The sequence below is a fragment of the Arvicola amphibius genome, chromosome 15, assembly GCF_903992535.2.
Source record: "Arvicola amphibius chromosome 15, mArvAmp1.2, whole genome shotgun sequence".
NCBI lineage: Eukaryota > Metazoa > Chordata > Mammalia > Rodentia > Cricetidae > Arvicola > Arvicola amphibius.
The window spans coordinates 31,713,721-31,741,686 of record NC_052061.1 but is presented as its reverse complement, the minus strand read 5'-3'; the positions used below and the strand labels follow the sequence as shown (position 1 = coordinate 31,741,686).

At 45.6% G+C, this 27,966-nt stretch overlaps 1 protein-coding gene across 2 annotated transcripts; it reads right to left on the bottom strand.

Annotated features, from left to right (window-relative positions):
* Positions 1-63: 63 nt before the first annotated feature.
* Terf2 (telomeric repeat binding factor 2) lies at positions 64-26,644 on the bottom strand. Of its 2 annotated transcripts, XM_038313045.1 has the most exons (10): positions 26,251-26,644; positions 26,058-26,153; positions 24,850-24,980; positions 15,814-15,900; positions 13,854-14,000; positions 11,116-11,222; positions 8,400-8,798; positions 4,448-4,533; positions 2,898-2,938; positions 64-1,210 (listed from the first exon to the last, which is right to left on the bottom strand). In XM_038313045.1, the coding sequence occupies exons 1-10, from the start codon at positions 26,627-26,629 to the stop codon at positions 1,052-1,054; spliced, it is 1,632 nt and encodes a 543-aa protein (XP_038168973.1). In that variant the 5' UTR covers positions 26,630-26,644; the 3' UTR covers positions 64-1,051. The 2 variants fall into 2 exon arrangements, with proteins under 2 accessions (XP_038168973.1, XP_038168974.1); XM_038313046.1 differs by lacking the exon at positions 2,898-2,938.
* Positions 26,645-27,966: the final 1,322 nt, after the last annotated feature.

The following is a 27,966-nucleotide window of genomic DNA, read 5'->3' as shown; positions in this document are numbered from 1 at the left end:
CTTGTCAACATCCGCTGCCCCATGTGAATACACGCTGCACTGCAATTAACCAGCTATGGAAACTTGAGAGAAGCAAGACTTTAATGAAGAATGCTCTAAGTAGGAACAGTTCATTCTCATATTTAAAAAAAGATTACAGAAAACACTTTACTGAATTTTTTTTTTGTTTTTTGTTTTGCTAAAAAGACAGTTTTCAAGGGTGTCTGAGAGACAGCAAGCACAACACTGTACAAAGGGAGAAGGGCATGTCGGATTCCGGAGCAAGACACAAACACAGCACGACTAGGGAAGTGTGGGTGGGAGCAACCATTCAAGAGGATTGATTCAACCAGGACTGATTTTGAAGCTTTGTAAGTCCAGCATAATAAAGGGCTCCGAGAAGGGGGAGGATGGGGGTGGGGAGCTAAGCTTATCTACAATCACCATTTTACCAAAAACCACACTGTTCAACCACATGAGAAAAGCGCAGGACAAACCTGCCATGTAGCCCAGCACACTGCAACAGCGAGTGCCCAGGCAGTCGGGTCCACGGCTGACGAGGAAGTGGCTAAATGGTTCTTTACAAGGAATCAGATTCCACAAGAACTGAACATCTCTCATCGGGGCTCAGCACAAAGTGCCTTTCTTCTTGAGTCAGGAGGTCAAAACTCAACGAGGATGAAGTTCATTCCAGATAATGCTCACATTGCTGGATTTAACAGATCAGGGATCGTAAGTACTCACAATGGATTCCATCATTTCTTAGGAGAAGGTTCTATGGATGACTAGGAATTCAAGTTGAAGCAAACCACTAAAGGGAAACGCTAATGAGGTTCTGGCACTGTCTAAGCTGTGTGCCTGCGGCCTCTGCTGCAGACATGGGGCAGACCTGGCTTTATTTCTCAGCTCCATGATCTCGGACAACAGTGGTGGAGTATACGTGAGGCCTGCCTGGACAGAAAGGCTGCCCGCACATCTCCTCTCAGTCCAGCTTCTGAAAGAGACATCAGAGCATCAGGGACTATGGTTCAGAACCACGCTCTCGTGCATCCTGTGGAAACGAGAGCCCTTTTCAGTTCATGCCAAGTTTCTTCATGGTCCTCCAGCGGTCTTTAATCATCACAGCTGTCCGGTTGATAAAGGGGTAGCTTTTAGAAATGGCGGCCCAGTTTCCTTCCCCGTACTTCTGCACTCCGGCTTTCACCCACTCGCTCTCTTCCGCGGTCCACTTCTGCAGAAGAAAACCACCGACCTGTCAGAACCTGCTGCCACTTACCTCTTTTCCAATGTGCTGACGAGATAATCTAAGCAAAAATCCTAGGCGAATACTTGGAACCGAACAGCAAGTATAATCCAGGCGGTGGTGGCACAAGTCTTTAATTGCAGCATTTGGGAGGCAGAGGCAGGAGGATTTCTGTTGCAAGGACAGCCAGAGCTACAGAGACAGACACTGTCTAAAAACAAAAACAAACACGTGGGTCTAAATAGCTAGAAACCATGTTCTAATGCTGACATGCCATCCTTTATTGATAATCACTGCTGTGAGCAGCAGAGAGGCTCAGTGGTCATGACCACTTGCTGCTCTCACAGAGGACCCTGGTTTGGGCTCTTGCACTTGTATGGCAAATCACAACCATCTGTAAACTCCAATTTCAGGGAATCAGATTTCTCTTCTGGCTTCCTGGGTCACTGGACACACATGGAACACAGACATACATGAAGGCAAAAAACACTGAAAAAACAAAAAACCCCAAAACGCTAAAAAACAAAACAAACAAACAAAAAAAACCCTGAAACACTGGAACTTAAAACTAAGAAGTAAAAGGGCTGGAGAGATGGCTCAGAGGTTAAGAGCACTGACTGCTCTTCCAGAAATCCTGAGTTCAATTCCCAGCACCCACATGGTGGCTCATAACCATCTGTAATGAGATCTGGCGCCCTCTTCTGGTTCTGCAGGCAGAACACTTTATACATAATAAATAAATCTTAAAAAAAGAAAAAGGAAGCATTTGTGATGCAGCTCGGGGTACAGTGTTTGCTAAGCACAACACAACCCACTCTTTGAACTTAGTTTGAACTTAGAGGTATTTTTACCAGGTGCATGGGTAATCTTTGTCTGATAGGGAAAGTGTATTTTACCTGTTCTTATAAAACTCACATCAGAAAAAGTCTTAAGGGCTGGAGAGATGACAGCACTGGCTGTCCTTTTTCTTTTCTTTTTTTTTTTTAAGATTTATTTATTTATTATGTATACAACATTCCTTCCATGTATGCTTGCATGCCAGAAGAGGGCACCAGATCTCATTATAGATGGCTGTGAGCCACCATGTGGTTGCTGGGAATTGAACTCAGGACCTCTGGAAGAGCAGTCAGTGCTCTTAACCTCTGAGCCATCTCTCCAGCCCTGTCCTTTTTCTTTTTAAATTTATTTATTATGTATACAATGTTCTGTCTGCATGTATGCCTGCCTGCCAGAAGAGGGCACCAGGTCTCACAGATGATTGTGAGCCACCATGTGGTTGATGGGAATTGAACTCAGGACCTCTGGAAGAGCAGTCAGTGCTCTTAACCTCTGAGCCATCTCTCCAGCCCCTGGATGTCCTTCCAGAGACCTGGTTCCATTCCTAGCACCCACATCATAGCTCACAACCACCTATAACTCCAGTTCCCGGTGATCCAATACCCTCTCTGGCCTCTGCAGGACCCCCCCCCCCCATGGTACAAAGATGTAACCAACTTTGGTTTCCAGCACCATTATCAGGTGGTTCTCAATCATTTGTCAACTCCAGCTCTGGGGGATCTGACACCCTCCTCTAGATTCCACGGGCACTGCAGTCACACGCACAAGCCCACACATGTATGATTAACAATAAACTCTTACATCCACACACACAAAGTTTGAACAAGTTCTTAATTACCTGCTTTCTTGTTAAACTGACTGACTTTTCTTCATTTGGTGCTGTTGGAAAACATGAGAGTATACTCAGTTTAAAAAGAAACATAAAACATCCCCAAATGGAAAACTTGATTTAAATTTCACAAGCACTGAAGGCTGGGAAGGCAGGTCAGCGGTAGAGTGACTGCCTAGCTTGAATAAGACGGAGCTTGATTCCCAGAACGGCAAAAACAGAACAAAATAAATTTCACTAATGTTGAGAATTAAAAGAGCATCATTAAAGAATAATTTCCTGTTTTTTATTTGGAGTTATGTCAGGCTCTGAGAACCTGTACAACGAGTTTGACAGATTTCCAATAAATTCTGTTTGAGTTGTTTTTTTTTTTTGAGACAGTTTTTCTATGTAGTCTCTGGCAGTCCTGGATCACTCCGTAGACCAGGCTGGCCTCAAACTAAGAGATGGGCCTGTCTCTGGCTCCTCAGTGCCAGGATTAACGACGTGCGCCACCACTGCCTGGTGCGTTTCACTATTTCCATTAGAATGCAAAATATGTAGTGGGAAAGATTCTAATACTAATGCTAAGAGCTTTAGATGTGCTTACAGAAAGTAAAATTTCCCATCCTATACATATATGATCAGCATACACACCAAAGAGAGCCTTTCATTTTAAGAAATACAGAGCTAGGGAGATGACTCTGTTAAAGGCACATGCTGCCAAGTCTGATGAACTGACTCTGTTATCTAGATCTCATAGGATAGAAGAGAACAGACCCTGCAAACTGTCCTGACTTCTACATGCATACTTGCTACCTCTCCATCCATACACAAAGAAGTAAAATAGAAGTAAACATTTTGTTCTTTTTTTTTTTTCCCTTTCGTTTTTCGAGACATGGCTTCTCTGTAGCTTTGGAGCCTGTCCTGGAACTCACTCTGTAGAACAGGCTGGCCTCGAACTCACAGAGAGCCACCTGCCTCTGCCTCTCAAGTGCTGGGATTAAAGGTGTGCATCACCACTGCTTGGCTAAAATTTTAATACAGGAGACCTAGTGCTCAGGAGAAAAAGGCAAGTGCACGGATCTGTGAGTTTGAGGCCAGCCTGGTCTATATAGAATTTCAGCCTAGACTACATAGTGAGGTCCTGTCTCCAAAATAAACAAAGAGAAGAAATGGGCGAGATAGCGAGCGGATGACTAATCCAACGCTCTGAAGCACAGGCGCGGAGCCCAGTTCATCTTCAGCTGTTCCACAGGGGGTCTACAGACAGACTGCACTACACAAGACCTTTCTCACCCCAGCACCCTACCAAGGAGGAGAAAAAGGAAACACAGGGAGCCAAATGCAGTTACATGCCTGTGATCCCAACCTGGCAGGCAGAGGCAGGAAGATCCTGAATTTAAGAGCAGCTTGGGCGACACAGCAAGAGCCTGTTGCAATAATAACAAATACACCCTGATTTCTGACGATGCCACTGTCTCACTGGGACACAGAGGGTCCCGCAACACGAATGCAACAGTAACATGCATCACACTTCAGCAAACATCCCAAGAGGGCAAGGGCAATCTGGGGCTTACCCCGAACGTCAAACAGCTGGTCCTCTTCCACCCAAATCTCTTTTTCTTCAAGCCCGTTAGGGCTGTTCCACTTGTCTTTGGATACTCTAGGGGAGAGCAATGAAGAGAAGCCATGAGACACTCCCTTCGTCACGAGCTCAGGTCTCTCGGGTTCATCACACTGTGCTCCAGCTCACTGTCGCCTCCCTCGGCCAGCAGGCATCTCCACGCGACCACCGCCCAGGCTGCAGAGCCATGCCTCAACTGGGCTCTGAGTAAAGTACAGCACCATGCTGCCATTTCCTTCAAAAGAGCTTTAATTTCATTTGTTTATTTATTCTGTTTTCCCGATAGGACTAGACTGAACACACGCTGGCTCCTGCCTCTCCCTGCTGAGTGTTGGGATTACAGGGATGCATCAACATACCCAGTCATTCAGGATCCTTAAAGGTCTCAGCATTTCTCCGACTTAGAAGTGCAGTCTTGCCTCTCCTTCAGGGCCATGCTCTAGAGCATTTACACTGACTTGGGTACCCTCCCTGTTCTGGAGTTAAACTCAAGATACCTGTATCAGTATTATATTAGGCTTTTCTCCTCCCAAAGCCAACATCACAGAAGCATACTGACTGGGCACTGTAGCACATTCCTGTAATAACAGTATTTGGGAGACTAGTAAAAATCACAAGTTCAAAGCCGCCCGAAATACACATGCTAGGCTACCTAAACAACGAAGTCAGCACACTTCTCCTCTATGGTCTATGAATCCAGGCTATTTCCTACCTTGGCTCCGCCACACCATTACACCTACTGCAGTGGTCCTCAACCTTCCAAATGCTTCTACCTTTAATACATTTCATGTTGCGCAGACTCCTGACCATAAAACGACTTCATTGCTACTTCACAACTGTAAGTTTGCTAGTTATGAACTGTAAATGTAAGTATCTGATATGTGACCTCTGTGTATGGGTCATTTGACCCTCAAGGTTGAGAACAACTGCCCTAAGCAACCCAGGCTCTCTCTGCTCCTTACCTCTGCCAAAGAGTACCTTCCCTGCTTAGGAACTTATGGGTCTTTCAATACTGTAAAAATCAATCTTTTTCTTTTTTCCTTTGTGGCAGGATTGCCCAGACTGGCCTTGAATGTGCTATATCATCGAAGGGGACCTTGGTCTTCTGACCCTTCTAGCTCCACACACGTGCTACCACAGGCACGTGTCACCAGGCTGTATGTAGTGCAGAGGACCAAATCAAGGCCTTCCACACGCTAGGCAAGCATTCTACGCACTAGGTGGCATCCTCGGCCTAACACTGCCATTCTCAACAACACCTTTAAGTACTGATCGCAACACAGAAAGCCTCTGCTCCCATCTGCCAGGTTGCGGCCATCCAAACCAGCCAAGGTTCCACCAAAGTCCTCTCTGTAGTTAAGAAGTACCTATCCAATGTTGGGACAACGTGTGCTGTTAACTGGGACTAGATCTTGAGAACAGTTTACCTGAAACAGAGTGGCTCCACAAGCCAGCCTTTAGCTACCGCAACTGACTGCTGTTTACAGACAGCTAACAACTAGGCTACTGTTGTTTCTATTTTTCCCAGTCCCGACAGTGAGTTTGAACCTTGGTTCCTGTGGGCTATTATTTGCTAGGAACCTGTCTTACTGAAACTTTCACCCTGCCCTTTCCAGGAGGGATTGCTGAGGCCTGAGCACGCGTAGGGTCCTGCTGACTGCAGAAGGGGCTGACAACAGTCTTCCCAGCTGTCAGGTGCTGTGACCCTGGGCAAGCCAGGCCACTTCTAGATCCTCATACCCCTCACTAATTAAGTCACAGCTTCATGAGCACTGGTCTAGTAAGGACTTGTCAAACAGCCTGCGCTGCTGGGTTTTATCCTGGAAGTGTTGTCCTCTTTCCACTCTCCAAAGGAGACCTTAACCCTTAATGTATATGCGGCCTACATACACTTTAGGGGGTGTCATCCTGTACAGATACCTTCTAAGAATCCCTTTAACTTGATTAATACTCCTAGTAAATACCGACTGTGTTCAAGGTGCTGTGGGGGACAGAAAAACTTAAGCACACAGCCTTGCTTTTCAGGCTACTTTCCCCCTAACTCTGCCTTCCCTTGCTGGATCCTTCTGGCCCTGTCTTCCTCAAACTCTCCCCGCTTACCTGCAGCTGTCTCCAGCTTCCTCCCTGCCCTCAGTGGTGCCCCACAGGCCTGGGAACATAAACTTAAAAAACAACAACAAAAATCCCAAAACAAAACCTTTAAATGTGTCCTCTCCAGTTTGAGGAGCTAGCTGCCTGCCTGACAGACTAAGTACTTAGGACCTGGCCGGCTGGCCTGTCACTGCTGCTGCTCGGTGCTGTAGTCTCAGTCACTAACACTTGGTTCCCATGCCCACACGAGCTGCAGTACTGTCTAGAACCGCTTTCCACACGGCACTCACGACCTCCCTACTCCTCCAAGGCCAGCTCAACATCTGTTCTTCTACAGGATGCAGTCCACCTGACACTGTGTAAGCAGGCTCAGGAACTCTCCCCCAGCTCACAGGGCATCCCATACACTTCCTGGTGCTGGGCTCGCTAGACAGCAAGCCTTTGCTTGCTGTCGCCTCTACTGGCTTCACAGCCTGCTGGAAGTGGCTACACTCCATTTTATTTTATTAACAGAAACAGGTAGCAGGTACCAACCCTTGCTGCAGTTCCCATCAAACTTTAGACCCTGGACATATTACAGCTGGGGCACGTCTGCAACAGTTATGCATACTCCCGTTTACAATCCTACCGCATCCGCAAGGCTCCTGTTTCCTCAGCTGCTCATGGGGCAGTGACTACATTTCACAAGGTTTCTGTGAGAACTGAATGGAGGACGAGGTGTATAGAGCTGCCATTAACTATGTCTGCCTGTGACTCGTTTCTGCATGCAAGAGTGGTGTATACAGTGTAATCCTGTCCGGAGGAAACCCCGTTATCGCAGGCCATAGCCTTCACATTGCAGGTCAGAGCGGGGCTCTCCGAACAAGTCACAGCACCCAGCAGTGTACAGAGACGGCAATGGCCTCGGAGAGCAGCAAGGCGGACTTACACAGGGACAGCGGAGAAGAGCTCACGGGGAGCTAGGAGTGTCAAGAGAGGCAACTGCAACTGATGTATGGGCCCAGCTGTGGTGCCAACACCACATAGATTAAGACCCCGAAAGCCCAGGTTTGCTATTTTCAGCTGTGTGACATCAGATGAGCTACTAACTTTTCTGAGCCTTTCTCAACTACACAACAGGCCTAACATCCTCTCACAGAGACAGCACTGGAGAGTCAGTGAGGTAACACACGGAAGTCTGACAGGCAATGATGGAGGAATGACAGTCCACTGTGAGAATGAGAGGAAGTGAACATACAGCAGGAGAAACAAACAGCATGTTCCAGAGAGAGCAAGCAGACCAGTGCCTGCAGGGTGGATCCACGAAGGGCAGAAAGGAGCCAAACTCAAAACCTGGGCTGGCAGTCACGGTGGGAATAAAATAGAATTAACATATCCTAACCACTGCTCCATAGCAACTGGCAGAACATGAAAGATTAGGAAATCTTTACTGAATTTGCTGAGTCTCATACGCCCATAGAAAGGTACAAAACTAAGTATTCATTCTTTCATAAATATCAAGTATGATAAGGCCCAACTCAGACAAATTTCACAAATAGACTAACAGTCATTGAAGCACTTAGATTGACAGGTAGAAGGCTCAGAAACCCTCCCTCCCTACTCACGCCCTAGGGCAGTGCTGTGTAGCCTACAGTGGGGCTTGGGAACTCAGGGACTGCTACATTGTCACTCCCTGCTCCAGTCTCATTCTAGCAGTCTGAGTAAGCCTTGGTGGAGAGCAACTTAGCTGAAGTAACTTCATTCACGGAAGCAAAACCAGGCCCAACCAGGACCGCCAACCAGCCCCAAAACTGCTACAAAGAAGGTCTTCATACTTGGGATTCTTCTCCCCTGTATGGGGTTGGTTGAGAGCTCTGGACTTGGATGGTGATGCCAACTCGGGCTCGGGCTCCGGGGAGGAGTGGTGGCCTGGGCTGGGCTCAGAATTCTGGCTGTCCTCCTCCAAAACCAATCTGCTTATTGTCATGCGATTGTTCTTGGGCTGCAGTTCTGAGCCTCCCTCACCCTCAGTGAGAGCTGAGTTTTCATTTTCATCTTTCCTGGGTCTCTTGTTTTTGTGGGTTGGTGATGACGGGGATGGTAGATTAGGAAGTACCAGATCTTTCTGGTCCAGTTTTGCAAAAGCTGCTTCTGAGTCTTGTGCAGTGGACAGAGCTTTGAAAGCTGCCTTTAGAGTCCTGATTCCGATGGTGGTTGGAGGGTCCCGAGGCTGTCTGTAAAGAAAGCACACAGGAGAATCAGTCTCCCCAGTGTGGAAACACATACAAGTAAGCAGGACCTAAGACTCTCCATCAAAATAAAACAAAAATGGATGGGGTGGGCCTGCTTTCTCTGAACAGCTGTTGTTTATAAAAGCCTTCACTTAATGAACATACATCTAAGTTGTATCAATTTTAAATTAGAAACAAGAGAACCTTACAGAGGTCAAGGCCAATGCAGTTCTCTCCAGAGGTCTCCAGTCTACCTGTAATCAACCCCTTTACAGCCTGTATGATCAAAACAATGTTTCCCATTATGTAAGAGCTGTGAGCAGTGCCTGCCAACCTCACACCTACCTGGGCAACAGCTGACACCGCTGCAGTCTCACAGGAATCTCCACTCTCTCAGCCATCCCCACCCAGCTCTCATCTGGGGAGCAACTAACGGTCTAGACCTACATTTAGAAACAGTGGCTTGAGACTTCTGGGGAAGTGCTGGCTGTGTGATCTGGAAGCAGTGAGACTGACTAGTACAGAGATTTTATTGATCCTTTGGAACAGCTGATGACTTTAGAGTAAAATCTGTCAGAAAAGGCAAACCGGTAGCCTAAAGGCCAACCTCCCTGATAAGTATAGCGAACTGTCTAGCAAATACAAGGCTGTTTTCTAAAACCAACGTTCAAAAGTTGCAAAGGACCCAATTCAGTCACCAGCACATATGTCAGGTGGCTCCGTATCAGCTGTGCATAACCCCAGCTCCAGGAACTCCAAAGTTATCTCCTGGACTCCACAGGCACCCATATTCTCCATACACACTCATGCACAAAACTAAAGAATAAATCCGTAAAGCTTGAGCAACTTAACCACACACACACAAAGTCATCTCGCACACAAAATCTGAACTCAAGCTTTGGAATGTTTAGATATTCTCAGAAAGTAGCAACTGCCAAAACCAGAAAACCTGGCCTCACCTTTCCAGTGTCCTTGCTGGGACTGTCTATTTTAGGACCCATTTGGCCTCTGTATTTCAAACCAGGGTACTATGATTCAGATGTTGTTTCAGTGAGTCACGTGTTGACATTTAACTCCTGGTCTGAAGAAGGGGCCCCAGCAAGTAACTAGGATTAGAAAAGGCTATCATGGTAGAGCCCCAAGAGCAACTTCCAATGTGCTCGAGGTCGGGGAGGCAGAAGCACACGTGTGCACACCACACATACACACACACCTTCCCCCCTACATCCCCACCATCAAATGGCATGCCAGCAAGAAGGACATTACCACATATGGCCCTCAAACCTCTAGCTCTGAGCGCTAAATAAACTTTTTCTCATATGGTTAATAAAAATGTACCAATACATAGGTCCCCACAGGAATCTACACTTTTGACTTTCATGTTATGTCACCAGACTTAAGATTCCAACTGTCTTTTTCTTTTCTTTCTTATTTTTTAAGATTGATTTACTTATTATGTATACAGTGTTCTGCCTGCATGTATACCTACAGGCCAGAAAAGGGCACCAGATCTCATTACAGATGGTTGTGAGCCATTATGTGGTTGCCAAGAACTGACCTCTAGAAGAGTGGCCAGTGCTCTTAACCGCTGAGTCATCTCTCCAACCAGCCCCCCCCGCCCCCACTTGAGACAGGGTCTCACTATATAGCCTAAGCTAGCCTCTATCATAAGAGTCTCTTGCCTTTGTCTCCCAAATGCTGGTATTAAAGCTATGAACTACCAGAGGCAGGCAATCTCTGAGTTCAAGGCCGGCCTGGTATACAGAATGAGTTCCAGGACAGTCAGGATGACATAGAAAAACCCTGTTTCCAAAAACCAAAAACAAACAAGCAAACAGAGCTATGTGCCACCATGCTCAGCTTCATTATCCAGTCGGGCTCAGTGGCTCACGCTGCAGTCCTAGCACATGGGAAGCAGAGGAGGACTGAGTTCCTGCACAAAATGGGCTACAAAGTGAGGCTCTGTCTCCATAAAATGAAAGGAGTGTGCACATTAGTGTGTGTGAGATAGAGAAGTAAAAACAGAACACGGGGAAGTGCCAATCAGGATCTTCTCTCGGAGACCCCAGAGGGCTAGTCTCATTTTCCCAGGCTATGTACTCACAATGGTATGTCATGGCTCACAATGGCATGTCATCGCTCACAATGGCGTGTCATCGCTCACAATGGTATGTCATCGCTCACAATGGCATGTCATCGCTCACAATGGCATGTCATGGCTCACAATGATATGCCAATAACCTGGTGATGTTATCAAGTCTATTAAGAGAAACTGACCTTGCTAAATGTTTCCCCCACAATCATGAAAGGACACCCTCACCTTGAAGGCTCTCTTAGTGGCTTGTCCACTGCCTCTGGGACTGGCTGCTTTTCTTCCTTCGCAGCACTTGAAGCAGCAGATTCGGACTTCAAAGCCTTTTTGGCCATCTGGGAAAGGAAGGGTGTCATTAAGAAGAGGAAGCCAGAGAAGTTCATTTAGTGTCTCCGTCTTTCACCAAGAACATACACAACACAAAGCACCCCATTTACAAATCCAACCCAGGCACTGGTTAGAGGACACAGATGGGCACAGCATGACGTGGAAAACCTTCAACTTATTCTTCCTTACCATAAAACAACAGACCTACCATAGATGGCTACATGAAGGAGACCTCTCTTACTCTCTTCATTGACTGAACCTTCCAACCTCAGTCCTATCTAGTCCCTGGTTTTCAAGTCTCTTCAGGAGTCAGCTATAAAAGTTAAATTTCTTCTCCTACTTCTTAAAAAGTATTTTTTTTTTTATTGTCTCATGTACCACACATCCACGGAGGTCAGAAGAGGTTATCATCACACTGCCTGGATCTGGAGTTGCAGGTGGTTGTGAGCCACCTTGTCATCTTGTAGGTGCTTGGGACCTAACTTGGGTCTTCTGCAAGAGCAGTCACGTGCTCTTAACCACTGAGCCATTTTTCCAGCCCCCCCCCCCCCTTTAAGGCAAGGTCTCAATATACAGTTCTGGATGCTCTAAACTTGACAGACGGATCAGGTTTGCCTTGGATTTGCTGTGATTTTTTTCTTTGTTTTCCAAGTGTGCCATCATGCCTGGTTCAAATGTTTTTTTTCCCAAACCTTAGGATAACTGACAGATAGGAATGATTTTTAGTTTGTGTATGTAATGTTTAACTATATCTCCACCAATGTTTTGTCTTACTGACAACTATTTGAAAATCCTTACTAAGATTACACAGGAAACCCTAGGCAGGTCATTCTTTCCCTAACTCTACTCACCTGCCCCTCCTACTCTTAAGTGTAGACTGTTCCATTCATTTGACTCGGTGCCTTAAGAGATGAGCTCTATCCTCATGTAAGGAGCAGCACAATATTTTTCAGTTACCCAAAATGCAAAGGAATGAAACACACCTAGACCAAAGTTCCAGCATCCAGATGCTTCCTGGCTAGCTACTCCAACTACCACAAGTGACCCGAGACCTGTCAAATGGCTTATGGGATCCATCACTGCACTACCCTAACAGAGGCCTCAGAACCTGCATTATGACAGGCTATTTTTGTGTTTGGTTTTTTGAGACAGGGTTTCTCAAAAGCTTTGGGGCCTGTCCTGGAACTAGCTCTTGTAGATCAGGTTGGCCTCAAACTCTGACTGCCTCAGTCTCCCAAGCTGGGATTAAAGGTGAGCGCCACCACCCCCAGCCAGTCACAGGCTATTTTTAATACTATCAAAATCTTGGGGGCTGGAGAGATGACTCAGTGGTTAAGAAAACTGACTGCTTTTCTTGAGTTTAATTCCCAGCAACCACATGGTGGCTCACAACCATCTGTAATGAGATTTGGTGCCCTCTTCTGGCCTGCAGGCATACAGTACGCAGACAGAACACTGCATGCATAATACATACATACATACATACGTACATACATACATACGTCTTAAAAACAAAACAAAAAGGGCTGGAGAGATGGCTCAGAGGTTAAGAGCATTGCCTGCTCTTCCAAAGGTCCTGAGTTCAATTCCCAGCAACCACATGGTGGCTCACAACCATCTGTAATGGGGTCTGGTGCCCTCTTCTGGCCTGCAGACATACACACAGAATATTGTATACATAATGAATAAATAAATATTAAAAAAAAACACAAAAACACACAGACACATACAAAAAAAACAAACAAACAAACAAAAAAAAACAAACAAAAACCAAAACCAAACCTGGTTCCCTGACTTTACTCTCTCTTTTTTGGTGGTGCTGGGGTGGGGACCAAACATACTATATCAAGTGTTTTAATATTAAGCTACATCTCCATCCATTAGGTTCTCTGGATAGGGACTGGCTGTGTAGTCTAGGCTAGCCTCAGAACTCATGCTCCTTTTGCCTTACTGTACAGAGTGGTGATGGGCCTCACCACGTAATCTCAAGTCCAACTAAACGATTATTTCATAAGGCCAGTGGAGCACTGTGGCCCATACCTTTAATCCTAGCACTTAAGAGGCAGAGATAGGTCAATAGTGTGATGCCGGCCTGGCCCACACTTTTCCAGGCTAGCACAGTGAGACCCTATCTCAAAAGGGGCGGGGATAGGCTAGAGAACAGCTCAGCAGTTAAGAGCGCTGGATACTCTTGTAAAGGACCCAAATTTGATTCTCAGCACCCACATGGTGGCTCAATAACAATCAGTAACTCCAGCAGTCCCAGGGGATCTGACACTTTCTGGTCTCTAGGGCTCCTTTGGACTGTATCATACTTCTTCTAGTCTCTCCTCCCCCACCTCACGCCCCCATCTACCAACTCCCATCACTCCACGTCTACCTTTCAGCTCAGATTCCACTGCCTGTGGAAACCAGGACTATAAGAGAATGCTCTACTTCAGCTACAAGATGAGTCACATGCAAGAGTCTAAGATGCAAGGAGAGAGAAACCAGGTATGTTCTGTTTGCCGCAGCCACGAGCTCATCTTAGGAATTTCACAGGCATTTAAGAAGGGTAGTGCATATCACCCAGTCAACATCACACCATTCTTTTCACGCCAAAACATGGTTATAGGAAGAGAAGAGAGGCCAAGGCACACCGTGAGGAGGTAGGGCTCTGTGTCATCCAGGTGGCTCTCCAGGAAACGCAACATCTTCTGCTGGAAGGTCTCATAGGAAAAGTTCTGGATAACAGGGTGGGCCAAGTTCTTTTCTCGGATAATGTTCAGGAGATCAGTTCTTAGCTTCTACATGAAAGAATGACGTTTGCAACAGGAGAAAGGAAGAGAACAGGACAACATCAGGGCTGAGCTGAGACAGAATACCACCAACACATCTGTAATAATACTGTCAGACAACTCTGAGTATCGGCTGATGAAATCATGGTTCAGCCACAGTGAATGGGCTACTATGTGGTTAGTCACAAAGAGGGACAAAGAAGCTCCATTGTACGTTAATAAAAAATCCTCGGCTGGAGAGATGGCTCAGCGGTTAAGAGCACTGGCTGCTCTTCCAGAGGTCCCGAGTTCAATTCCCAGCACCCACATGGTGGGTTCTGATGCCCTCTTCTGATATCAAGTTATCCATGCAGATAGAGCACTCTCTCCCTCCCCCCGTCTCTCTCTCTCTCTCTCTCACACACACACACACTAAACAAAAATTTTTTTTAAAAAAAGGAAAAAAAGCAAAAGAAAAGCCCTTGCTACATTAAGAGGAAAAAAAAGTGGTAAGTGTTCAGAATAGGGGTGTCAGTGTGAAGAGCTTGCCCGTGTCCCATCTACAGAAAGAGGAGGAAAATGTGCTCGTGTGTACACAGACAAGACTTGCCCGTAGACAGTAGTATCTCTGAAACGGTAAGAAGGCTGCCTCTGAGAGTAGGTGACAGGCAAAGACAAGGGGATTGTAACTTAAACATTATTATCCCCACTTCATTTTCACTTGTGTGTGTGACTGCCTGTGTGCATGTGTCCTTGTACAATAGCACAAGGATGACGGTCGTAAGACAACTTGCAGGGGCTGGGTCTTGGGGACGGAACTCAGGTTGACAAACATTTCTATTGATTTAACAGGCCCTTAAAATATGTTTTTGAATTTTGTACTACTACACATTAGCTTTTCAAAGATAAAGGGGCTTTTGCTAGGCATGGTGGTGCCTTTAATCCTATCACGTGGGAGACAGAGGCAGGCAAAGATCTGTTAGTGTGAGGCCAGCCAGGCCAGGTCTACATAGTTCAACAACTACACAGCTACATAGAAGCTCTGCTTCAAAACAACAACAGAAAGGATAAAGTGGGCTGTGAGCATGTTTAGTGCCAGGGCTCAAACTCGGCAAGTTAGGCAAGTGCCCTACCATTAACAATATCCCCAGCCTAAAACTAAGTTTATAAAATAATGCGAGTTGGGGATAGAGAACCCAACTGAGGCTGTAGTTCAAAATGTCCTCCACACTTTTAACAGGAAATGGAGTTATTAAGTCTTTTCCAAAGTAGCCTTCAAAGTTCACAGGGCTAACATTCACATAGACAGCTACAAGTGCCATACTTTTTGTTAAGATTCTGGTACTGATTACTTAAATGTTCTATCACAAAACTGACAGAACAGGAAAACAAGTGGTTTGAAAAAGACTGAAGCCAGAGTTTGTTACTTTAGAAATAAAAAGATGTGGGGTGATTTTAAGGCAGTCTCACTGTGTCTTAGGCTGGCCTTTCACCTCTATATAGCCCAAGGCAGGCCCCAAACTTGCAATCCTTTTGCCTAAGGCCTCAGAAGTTGGGATCACAGACAAGATGTTGGGTATTTAAAGGTGAACACTTAGGTGATTTTTTTTTTTTTTTTTTTGATACAAAGTCTACTGTAGTTCTGGCTGGCCTGGACGCACTATATAGACCAGGCTGGCCTTGCAAAGATCGGCCTGCATCTGCCTCCCCAAGTGCTAGAGTTAATGGTGTGTCCTACCGCACCTGGGATAAGTGACAGTCTTACAAAGAACCCTTTTCTTACTGCTCCACAAAAGGCAGTGAGATGGATTAAGCCACAGGAATAAAAATATATCAAATTTACCTGAGTTGTAGGGTCCTTGGACATGTATTTTTTCAAAATTTTTGAAGCCTTTTCAAATTCTTTGTTTTTGATACAAATAATGACAGCCTATAAAAGGGAGAAAAACTTAAAAGTTTTGTAATGACAGATGTCATTAAAATATCAAAACACACTCTGCCGAAAAGCTAACCTTCACGTCACATCAAATTCCAGTACTTAAAAGCCAACATTACTGCTCAAGCACTAAGAGCAACCACAAGTGTAGTTTTTCCTGTTTTTAATGCCCGAGAGAGCAAAATTGGATCCCTTGGGTTACAGACACTTAACCAATCTGAGCTGGACTAAGGAAAGTCAGGAGTCCTTCCATTCCAGAGGCTCAGAATTTCAGGTGCACAGAACAATTGATTCCAATCTTGGTGAGAGAGGATATAATATGGGAAAATGGACAAACGCTGTGCTGACCACAGCATTCAGCTGGTTCTAGTTAGAAAGGGCTGAGGCCAATTCTGTAGAATGGGAACTAAGCCTCTTACACCATAAATGCCAGCTAGTTAATCTAGCTAGTGTGCAGGGAATTCCTGAGACTGACAAACAGCTCACCCACAATGGCAGACTTGAAAACAATCAAGAGTCAGGTAGGACCAGATGTTTTTATCAGCCACAGAGGAATAGGTTTCTGTAAAGAAACCCCGAGAGAACATACACACAGTGAAAGAAACTAAAAGGTAACTGAAGGAGACTTTTAACATGTTAAGGAATACAGCAACCCAGAACAGATGAAACTGGTGTCAAATGCTTTTGAACAAGCAGGCATGTCTATAAATTCTTGGAAGATGCAAAATTAACCATCTGTTGGTGTACAAAAGAGCTCCACACTAACCTGGGATGGAGTATAACAAAAGTTTATTTATCTGGGTATAAACTCACAGAAAAGAGTAGTGATTGACAGTCTTTTGCGTGTGCTGGGAACTGGAACTGAATCCAGCAGTCAAAGAGGCCACGCACGCTTTCGCGTGCATTTATAATGCATGAGACCGTGCCCAAAGTAGGCCGGAATCTTAAAGGCTGAAGGAGTTCCCACAGCACCATCTTTTCAGATGACCATATTTACTTACACATCATTTTCAGAATAAATACTATTATACTAACTTTCTTAAAACAACACAGCTTTTACTTTTTATAAAGCCATATCAGTTCTATTAGGTTTAACTGCATTTAACGGCAAAACTGTTTGGGGCATAAAGCAACAAATATTAACACACCCAGACTTCTATAACCACAAAATATAAAAGCAATACCCTCCCATACCCCCTTTTTAAAACTGTTATTTTTGCTACTCTGTCTTTGTGATATTACAGGAGTAAAGGGCACGACTTGCTCTTTTCGGACAGGGTATTATCACAATAAAACTCAATCCTCCTGCCTCAGCCTCCCAAGAGCTGGGATACAGGCATTCATTACCAGACTGAGCTCCAGCACCAGTTGTATTAAGGATGTTTCCTTTACTCAGCACAAGGTCCTCAAGTCCACCTGAGTTGTTGGGCTGTCAGAAGTTCAGTTTCCTTGCCACTGAGCACTACTGTATAGTTTAGGATATATCATAGCTATCCATTTATGTATGCAAAAACATTTGGATGGGTCAGGGTTTTGGTCATTATGAACAGAGATGCGAAACACGGTTTTTATGTGAACAACTCTTCAACTCTGAGGGTAAATACGCAAGAGTAAGGATCCACAGAGCTAATCATGTTCATGGGGGTGAGCAGCAGTCAAACTGTTGAGGTGGAGATGTGGAGCAATTAGCATTCCACCAGCAGGAGTCCGTCTTACCCATCGTGGGTTGCTTTTTTGTGGCTAATTTTTGCTGCTGTCCTAAGACAGAATCTCACTATGAAAATCAGATCAATCTGCCGTCTTCCCGCAGTCCCACAGTTTCCCCAGTTTGAGGGTTACCAGTGTAATCAGCACTGTGGCTCTTCTATTTTTGCATTGAGCCTTTCTGCCCACTTAAAGAAATAGAGTTGAGGAGATGGATAGATGCTCAGTAACAGTGCTTGTTACTTTGTAGAGGACCAGAGTTCCAGTACCAACACCCATGCCTGGAAGCTCACAACTGCCTATGATGCAAGCTCAAGCAAGTCAAAGGCCCTTTCTGGCCTCTGTGGATACCTAACACACAGAAGACGCCCCGCGGCCGCGCGCGCGCGGCACACACACACACACACACACACTTATTTTAAATTAAAGATGTTTTTAATCTTTATTCTTTACGTGTGTTTTCCTACATATATGCATGTGCACCATGTGTACATCTGGTGCCTCTGAAAACCAGAAAAGGGTGTTGGATCATTTAGGACTGGAGCCACGGGTAGCTTTGAGTGGTGCGGGGAACCAAACCCAGATCCTCTGCAGGAGCTGTAAGTGTTCATAACGACTGAGTCATCTTTCCAGTCCTCACATAGTAAAACAACAAAAACATGTATTAGCCAATTGGGAGGTGGAGGCAGGAGGATCAGTAGTTCAAGGGTCATCCTTCAGCTACTTATTAGCTACGAATCAAGCTCAACAAAGAGTCTTGTTTTATCTCAAAAGAAAACAAAAAGAATACAGTTTTATTGTTTAAAACTTTACCAAATCACAGGGCTAGAAGCTGGCTCAGTGGTTAAGAACACCTGTTCTTGTATTAGACCAGGTTCAGTTCCCAGCATCTACATTGCAGCTCACGGCTCTAACTCCAGGTCTAGGGGATTCAATGTTCTTCTGACCTTGGTGGGCACCAGGCATGAATATGGTCCATAGACACACAAGCAAGCAAAACACTCAAACACATAAAAATAAAATACATTCCAGAGCTAGAGAGAGGGGTCAGCAGTTAAGAAAACTGACTGCTCTCCCAGAGGACCTGCGTTCAATTCCCAACACCCATATGGTAGCTAACAATTGTCTGTAACTCCAAGATCTGAAATCCTCACATAAACATACATGCAGGCAAAATACCAACATAAAATAAAAAGGAGTAAATTATTTAAAAAACAAAACCGACTGTCTACAAAGTAAAATTTAAGTCAGAGACAGCTATACAGGTAGACTGCCTTTAAAAAACTTAAATTCCTAGTGGAGCATGGTGGCTCACAGTTATAATTCCAGCACTCAGGAGGCTGAGGAAGGAGGATTACCAAGAATTCCAGCTATAGACACTATGTCAAAAGAAAAAGCAATCAAAACAAAGAATTAAAGTTCTATGAATGTGTCTAACATACCAGCATTCCTGAACATAACATTTACAATCAACAAATCAACTAAGAAAGCAATAAATAACTTCTAAAATCACATTTTAGAATGCAGGTGTTCATGCATCTCTCAGCTCACATGTGGAAGTTCAAGGACAACGCGCAGGAATACATTGTCTCCTTCCACTATGTGGGCTCTGAGGATAAACTCAGGTTTGGCAGCAAGCACCCTCGCTCGCTCAGCCATCTTGCTGGCCCAATAACTAACTCTTTTCAGTCATAAAAAGAAACTGCCAGGCATGGTGGCACACACCTTTAATTCTAGCACTTGGGAGGCAGAGGCAGGTGGCTCTCTGTGAGCTGGAGGCCAGCCTGGTCTACAAAGCAGTTCTAGAGTAGCCAGGGCTACACAGAGAAACCCTGTGCCAAAAAAACCAAAAATAAACAAACAAATAAATAATAAAAGAAAAAATAAGAAACAACAAAAAAACGGGTGAGGGGAGACCACTGTGGCTCAATATAAACAAATAATAGGATTTTCTCTTTCCTACCTTTTACCGTCCCCCCTCCCCCAGAGTCTATGTCTGACACTCACTATGTAGGACTAGCCTGGCCCTGAACTCATGTCAGTATGTCAATCCTCCTGCCTCCACCTTCTGATTGCTGGAATTAGAAGTGTGGCTTCATACCCAGTGGAAAAAATGGTCCCCCCCACTCCCCCCAAGACAGGGTTTCAATTGTGTAGCCCTGGCTGTTGTGGAACTCAGTCTGTAGGCTGCCTGGCCTCCCGAGTGCTGGGACTACAGGCACTCCGCCCGGGGCGAAGGGGTGCTTACCAGGCTCCTCAGAAAACTGCTGTTCTTCTTTGACTTCAAACTCTTTCTTGGGTGGTAGTACTGGGAACTGAATCGAGGGCCTGGCAATGGCGGAACTATCCCACTGACCCCTATTTTTATTAAATACCGTCGTTACATATTTTGTGTGTCCACAGTGCTGGCTGTTCCTCCCCTGCTACCGTGAGGCTGGGGCTGGGGCTCGGCAGGGAGCGCTCTCATCTGCAGTCGGCTCACTCTCTCCCTCGCTTATAAAATAAGATCTGTCTAAATTTCCAGCTGACCTTGAACTTGTTCCAGTCTCCTAAGCAGTCTGGATTTTCTACAGGCCCTCATTAGTCCTGCTCTTACATCAAACATTAAACAAGCAAACTCTCACTTAAAAAAATTATTATTATTTTTTTAGCACACTCCTTTAATCCCAGCACTTGGGAAGCTGAAGCAGGCAGATCTCTTAGTTGAGGCCAGCCTGGTCTACAAAATAAGTTCCAGGATAGTCAGGGCTACATAGTGGAATCTGGTTTTGAAAATAACCCTCAAAGAGCCAGGTGGTGGTGGCGCACGCCTTTAACCCCAGCACTCGGGAGGCAGACGCAGGCGGATCTCTGTGAGTTCGAGGCCAGCCTGGCCTACAAGAGCCAGTTCCAGGACAGGCTCCAAAGGTACACAGAGAAACACTCTTGAAAAACTGAAAAAAAAAAAGGAAGGAAGGAAGGGAGGGAGGAAGGAAGGAAGGAAGGAAGGAAGGAAGGAAGGAAGGAACCTTCAAAAAAACCTATTTTATGTGTATGGGTGTTTTGCCTGCATGGATGTCTATGCACCAGGTGTATGCAATATCCGAGAAGGCCAGAAGGGGGCATCAGATTTCCCGGGACAGGACTTACAGCATGCTGTCAGGCACCATGTGAATACTAGGAATAGAACTAGGAGACTCTGGAAGAGAAGTCAGCGGGCTTATCTACTGTGTCCAACAAGCAAAACAAGCAAATCTACCTCTCCCTACCTCCCCAGACATGATCTCACCAGGTAGAGGAGACAGACCTTAAACTCACAAAGATTTACTTGCTTCTGTCACCTTAGCGCTGGGATTAAATACACGCACTACCATGCTTGGCTCATACTCTTCTTAGTCACATTAAAATCCTTTGATCTTGGCAATCAAAGTGGCTGGCTCAGTGGGTAAAGTTTGCTGTATAAACCTGAAGACCTTAGTGGAATGAGAGAATTTCTTCATGAAGTTATGCTCAGACCACCCTACAAATCATGCACACGCACACACAGACATACTAATTAATCAAACAGTCACTAGTGTAATTCAACAAAGCACTAGCCACCTCACTCGTCATGCTACGGCCCTCACTACAAACGCCACCACACTCAAACATTCAAAACAGCGTCCGGGTGTTGTTATGAAAAGAGTTTCAGCCTCCCGGGTCTTCTGAAAGACTTTTGGAGACCTCCAGAAATATCTGAACATGAATTGAAGCTCTAACTTAATTTACTTGATTAAACTTTTTTGCTTTGAATTACCAACAATTCTTCCATTTTACTGTGGTAGGGTCACACAATCAAACCCAGAGCTCTCAGACCCCCTTAGTCTCCCCAGCCAGTTTGTCCTCGAGATCCCATCTTCCCCTTCTGAGGCTGGGTAACAGTGCCACCATGCCCTTCCAGCATTTACACTGGGGGACTCAACTCCAATCTTCACACTCACAAATCAAATACTTAACTGCCAGACCCTATTTTAATACGCTTTAAATTACTGTGCCCAGTATGATTTTGAGTGTTTTTAATTTCAGTGCTTGGGAGGCAGAGAGGCAGGAGGCCTCCTCAGTTCCAGACCAGCCTGGTTTACATAGCAAGTTTTAGGTCAGCTAAGGCTACACAGTGAGATCCCATCTCAAAAACAAAAAAATAGTACGTTATTAGAACACTTTTCAAAGCTTAAATGAATCTAGGCAGCCCATAGTATTTTATATGATGACCATTAAGACTCTAGGACACTAAATGAGAAAACCAGAAAGTGTCCTTTAGTAACCAGGAGATCACAGTAGCTGTGACCAAGGCTCTAAAGCAACGCTTGGTGATCCTGACCCCCTGAACGGGCCCACGCATACACTATCCCACAGCTGGTTTAGAGTGCGAGTCCTGAGCCGATTTCTCAGACCCAAGACAGGGTCTTAGCAGCTAAGGCTTGCTTGCAACTCAAGATCCTCCCACCTTAGCCTCCTAAGTACAGGAATTTCAAGTAAGTATCACCATTCCCAGCAGTAGCTGAGTCTTGAAATGACTGCAATTGTGTTTATTTTTGCAGTGTTGAGGATTGAATCCAGGGCCTCTCACAGGCTAGACAGACTCACAGACTACCACTAAGACACACCACCAGCAACTCCAGCTGATGACTATAACCTTACTTAGGAAACCCTGGGCTGGAACTACTCAGTAGGCCACTAGCTTTCAGACCTCTGGAACCTCAAGGCTAGTAGTCACTGTTTTAAGCTGCTAAGTCTTAGAGGAACTTGTTATATCAAAGTAACAAATACAGCAAGGTAAGGGCTAGGAATGCAGTTCTGTAGTCTAGAGTGCTTGCCTAGCACATGTTCAATAATTATAGCTTCTGAAGGTGTACACACAATACAAAATTCAAAAGGTATAACAAGATTTTAATAAAAAAAAAAAAAACAAAAACAAAACCACAAGAGGGCAGCCAGGCATGGTGGTGTATGCTTGTAATCTCAGCACCCAGGAGGCAAAGGCAAGAGGGTAATGACAAGTTCCAGGCCAGCCTGAGCTACACAGTGAGACTGTCTCCCCTCGCCCCACAGTAATATAATACATATAAGACATAGCCTGATAGGCCAAAAAGCACATGGAAGTCGACAGAAGAAAACGGCTGACTATTTTAGAGGAGTTTAATTTTTTTTTCGAGACAGGGTTTCTCTGTAGCTTTGGAGCCTGTCCTGGAACTAGCTCTTGTAGCCCAAGTTGGCCTCGAACTCATAGAGATCCGCCTGCTTCTGCCTCTCCTAGTACTGGGATTAAAGGCGTGTGCCACCACCACCCAGCTGAGATTAGATTTTTAAAAAAAAATTTTACCTGGTGATGGTGGCGCATGCTTTTAATGGCAAAACTCAGAAAGCAAGCTGGGCGGTGGTGGCGCACGCCTTTAATCCCAGCACTGGGGAGGCAGAGGCAGGCAGATCTCTGAGTTCGAGGCCAGCCTGGTCTACAAGAGCTAGTTCCAGGACAGGCTCTAAAAAAGCTGCAGAGAAACCCTGTCTCGAAAAACCAAAAAAAAAAAAAAAAAAAAAAAAAACTCAGAAAGCAGAGGCAGGCAGATCTGAGTTTGAGACCAGCTTGGTCCACGGAGCTAGTTCTAGGACAGCTAGGGCTGTTATACTGAGAAACCCTGTCTCAAAAAACCAAGAAAAAAAAGAAAAGAAAAAAAGAGAAAAGGAAAATTCATTGTTATTCCATTCTATGTATATGGGTGGCGTGTGGTCTGCACACTCTCTGAGCACTACAGGATGCCTGATGCTCCAGAGGGCCTGGGACTGGAGCTATAGTTACCAGCTGCTATGCCAGCAGTGGGAACTGAACTTGGGTTCTCTGAAGGAGCAGCCAATGCTCTTAATCACTGAAACCACTGAACCATCTCTCCAGCCCCAGGGAGTTTAGATCTCACTGACAGACGTTACAAACAAATTTTTAAAACATAAACTTTATGACATAGCTGGTTGTGGTGGTAAATAAAAGCCTGTATTCCTAGCGCTCAGGAGGTTGAGGCAAGAAGACGGAGACTGAGACCACTCTATATATAGTTAAGACCCTATCTCAAAACAAAGTCCCCCAAATAAACAAAAACAAAGGAACAGACCCATATGCTTAAGTAATAAAATTAAAATGTATGCATGCCTTCAAAGACTCCCCGGCAAGATAGACCAGATGACAAACTTATGGTCCTTGTTTCTAAAGGGACTGAACAGATAACTCTGAACTAGTAACATTTCTTCCAGTCAGAAGAACCTGAGCCGTTCTCAATGTACCCTTGGGTTTCTCCTCCATTGCTAAGGGTTTTCCTGGCATTTTACTCCCAACACAAGCCTGACTTATCTATAGTAAAAATCTACAATGGGCTTATTCTTCCTTGAACTGAATAATAATTATTCAAGCATTTTCTGCAAGACTACTCAGCAGTCCTGCTCCAAGTCCTTAACTGAGCAGATATGTGTACCCAACACACACTAAGACTTTTTTACAAACAGGGTATTTGAGTACCCTGCACACGGTCAATGTCTTCCTTGTAAAACAAGGCTTTCTCCCTCCTCCACCTCTAAGACCTCATCCTTTTCAGGAATTCTCTTTTCCTCTGTTACCCTTAACTTTCCTTTACCAAGGCAATGCCGAGCTGCTGTTCTTCCATCCCCACCATTGCATCTGCTTCCGTGGCCACAGCCTTGGTTACTGGAGAAAAAACCACCTCCATGCTTTAAGAGTGCTACTTGAAGCCATTTGAACCCTGACAAAGTGACAGCCTCAATTCCCTAGATAGTCACTGGCTTTGATGTTCTAGAATTCTTCTCTAGCTGACTGTGACTCTCGTCTGACCGCAGGGAATAGTCTTTAGGTCTCTCTTTCAGCAGTCACATTTCCCGAGGCCCCAGCCATTCCTGGCTTGTTCTAGACAGTGGTGACCAAACTCAGGACCAGAAATGCTTGGAGCCTCTTCTCAATGCTCCAATAACTTCCAAAACAGAAGTCTTCAATGTCAATCCCATTCCCAGTACAATGGGTCCCTCCTGCCAAGGCCACAGAAGACCAAACCAGAGCAGAGTACTTCCCAAGCCTAGGTGAGGAAGAGGACATGCGGAGAGATGACATGTTACCCCCCACCCTGCCTTCCCTCTACCAACACAGAAAAGTTGCTAGAATGTAGCCTCAAAAACCCCCAATCTTTGTTAGATGAAGAAAAAAAATGAAAAACAGTGTCTTACAGCCTTTTTGACCAGTTTTCTGCTGGATTCGACCACTGCTTCTGTCAGTGTAAATTCTGTTTTAATCATCTCCAGGACATTGATAGCTGATTCCAGGGGTGTGAGCTCAGCCTCCATATCAAAGGAGCAGTCTAGGACAAAACAACAGTTTTCACTTTAAGCGCCTCCTAAGGAGCAGCAAACACGCCCACAAAGTATATACAGTTATCTATGGAAGCATGAAGACATGCAAGACCCTTGCTTATATAAATGATCATGCAAACCAGGCATTTAATTCTAGTATTCAGGAGGCAGAGGCCAATCTGGTATATACAGTGTGGTTGACAGGGTTATGTAGAGAAAGCCTGTTTTAAATAATGATAATATAAAAGGACCATGCAAACTCAGGAAGACTTGCAATTATGCCAGGTGGTAGTGGTGGTGCATGCCTTTAATCTTAGCACTCAGGAGGCAGAGGCAGGTGGATCTCTGTGGGTTTGAGGCCAGCCTGGTCTACAGAGCAAGTTCCAGGACAGCCCAGGGTAACACAGAGAAACCCCGTTTTGAGAAAAATAAATAAATAAAAGATTTGCATTTATTTTGCTTATGTGCTTGTGATATGGTCTAAATTCAAATCAACCTATTCTATTCTTGTTTGTTTTTCAAGACAGGGTTTTTCTCTGTGTAGCCCTGGTTGTCCTGGAACTCCTGAACTGGTAGTTCCTGCGCTACCACACCCAGCTTCAAACCAACTCAATACTTTTTTTTTCAAACCATCTCAATACTTTTCAACACAGCTCAATTATAACATAAACATTTACCTCTAAAATCCAGAATAACACATATTTCTCAGATACAAGTGACCAACACTGAAGACAGTTTGTTAAGCAGCTGCCAAGTTCAACTGGTGTGTGTGGGGGGGTTCACGCTCTACTATGGGAAGGAAGGGAGTAAGGATGTGTCCTTAAGGATGTAACTTACTTTTAGCAACAAAAGTGGGTGTGCAATTAACAGGTGGGAGAAAACAAACAACACATAAAAATCAGCCAAGGAACCTTAACTGGAGAAACTAGAACTAGACAATTCAACCACCGTTGAATGAAAAAGACCTCTGCGGTGGAAACACTAGTGCACTTTAACCCGGAATCTTTCGGTCCCGGATGTTAAGTTTGAAAATAACAAAACCCTACGTAAGTGAGCCCAGAAAAGAACACAAAAAATAGCCATACCTAAATTTTCCCCTTCTTCAATGCGCGACAGGCACTGCATAACTCGCAGCAAGCGGGACACCGTATGCTCCTTCCCCAAGGGCCTGACAAGCAACGCTGGGAAAGAAGACATGGTTGGCTCCACGAGCCCCGGACCCCAAAGCGTGCCCCACAGACCCTCCTCCTCCCCGCGCAGCCCCGGGCCGGCCCTCACCCTGCATGATGTCCCGGATCTGCCTGAAGTCCCCGTACCGGCTACTCCGAAAGGCCCGCAGCGCCTCGTGGAAGTAGAACTTGAGCACCCAGCGGTTGACCGCCTCCTCCAGCCGCGTTTCCCCCGCGCCCCGCTCCGTCGCGCCTCCCAGCCCCGACTCGTGCCGCCCCCGTCGAGCCCGCCCGCCGCTGCGCGATGCCCGCCGGCCCGCCGCCCGCCCGCCGCTGTCGCTGCTCCCGCCTCCTCCCGCCATCGTGCCCGATCGCCGCGCGCCTTCCCCGCCCTCCCGGTTGGGCCGTTTCCTTGGCTGTGACGCCATCGGGTCACGCACAACGCCCGGGCCGGAAGCAGGGCCCGCTGTCCCGGCTCCCGCGGCCATGATACCGACGGGGGTTCCAAGCCGCCCGCGGGCTTCTGGGAGGGCAAGGACCGAGGAGGGTGTACCCCCCCTCCTCTTCGGCCTCCGTAGTTCCTGTTGTGTCTGGCGCAATGCCTGCTGGGGATTGAAGTCCACGTAGACCCGCCAAGAGCGTTGCTCGCGGGACACTATGAATTCTATGAAAATTAAGTGCATATTATTAGACATTTTGCAAATTGTGAAAAGCCGTGTAATAGAGAAAAGGTTTCTTCGTTTGAGACAGTCTCACTATGTATCTCTGTTTGGTCTGGAACTCATGATATAGACCAGATGGGCCTGGAACTGTGCCTCTGCCTCTTAGTGCTGAGATTAAAGGCTAGTGCCTTTAATTGTTTTAATTAAAAAAAAATTTTTTTATAACGTGGGTTTGTTCTCGGAATAAACTGAGGTCCTTGTGATTACAGAGCAAGCACTTTATCAACCATGCGATCTCCCTGGCCCCAGTAAAAAACTATTCTAAGACAGGCCCTGCAAAGTTGCCGGGCTAGCTTTGAATCTACTTCAGAGCCTAGGTGCACCAAGGTTTTGCAGCCGCTCTCTGAAGCAGTCCTAGCTGTGGCAATCCAAGTTGCTTGGTGAGCCCAGCCTGCTTGCTAACTTAAAAGGAGCAGAATTATCCACCTTCACATCCCGACAATTTTGCTTCTTACAGTATAAACCTTGAGCAAGTTACTTTCCCTTTTGAGCGTCTGTTCCCCCTTCCGTCAAGCATACATAATGTAGGTACCTCATGGGGATTATAGTAAGATGAGTTGTTACTATTTCTGGTGCCTGTAGCTCAGGGCTTAGCTTGTAAGGGTTCAACAGATATTTTGTGTGTGTGTATGTGTGTGTACCAGAGATCCAAGGATACCTTTTAGAAATTAATTCTATCTCTAGCCCTGCAAAAATAGAACGTCCCTTCCTTCCTTTCCCTTTTCTCCATACAACTTATATAAAGCACACAGGTCTCAGCCAGATATGAGGACACATGCCTGTAACCCACCTTTTGGGGTAGTAGGATTTAGAAGATTGAGGTCTCCCTAGTCAGAGCCTGTCTCAGAAGCAGGTGAAAACAGACAAAAGCCCCTGGAATTCCAGCACTTGGGAGATGGAGGCAGGAGGACTTGGAGTTCAAGGCCAGCAAGGACTACACGAGACTCTGTCTGAAAGAAAGGAGGGAAGGAAGGAAGAAAGAAGGAAGCTTCTCACTCAGCTAAATCTGAAATGTGCACTTTCTTGAGGATTCTCGGTTTTCGTTTATTGCTTTATGGTTATGCGTTATGGTCGACCGCAGCCCGTGCCAACCTCCCACTCCC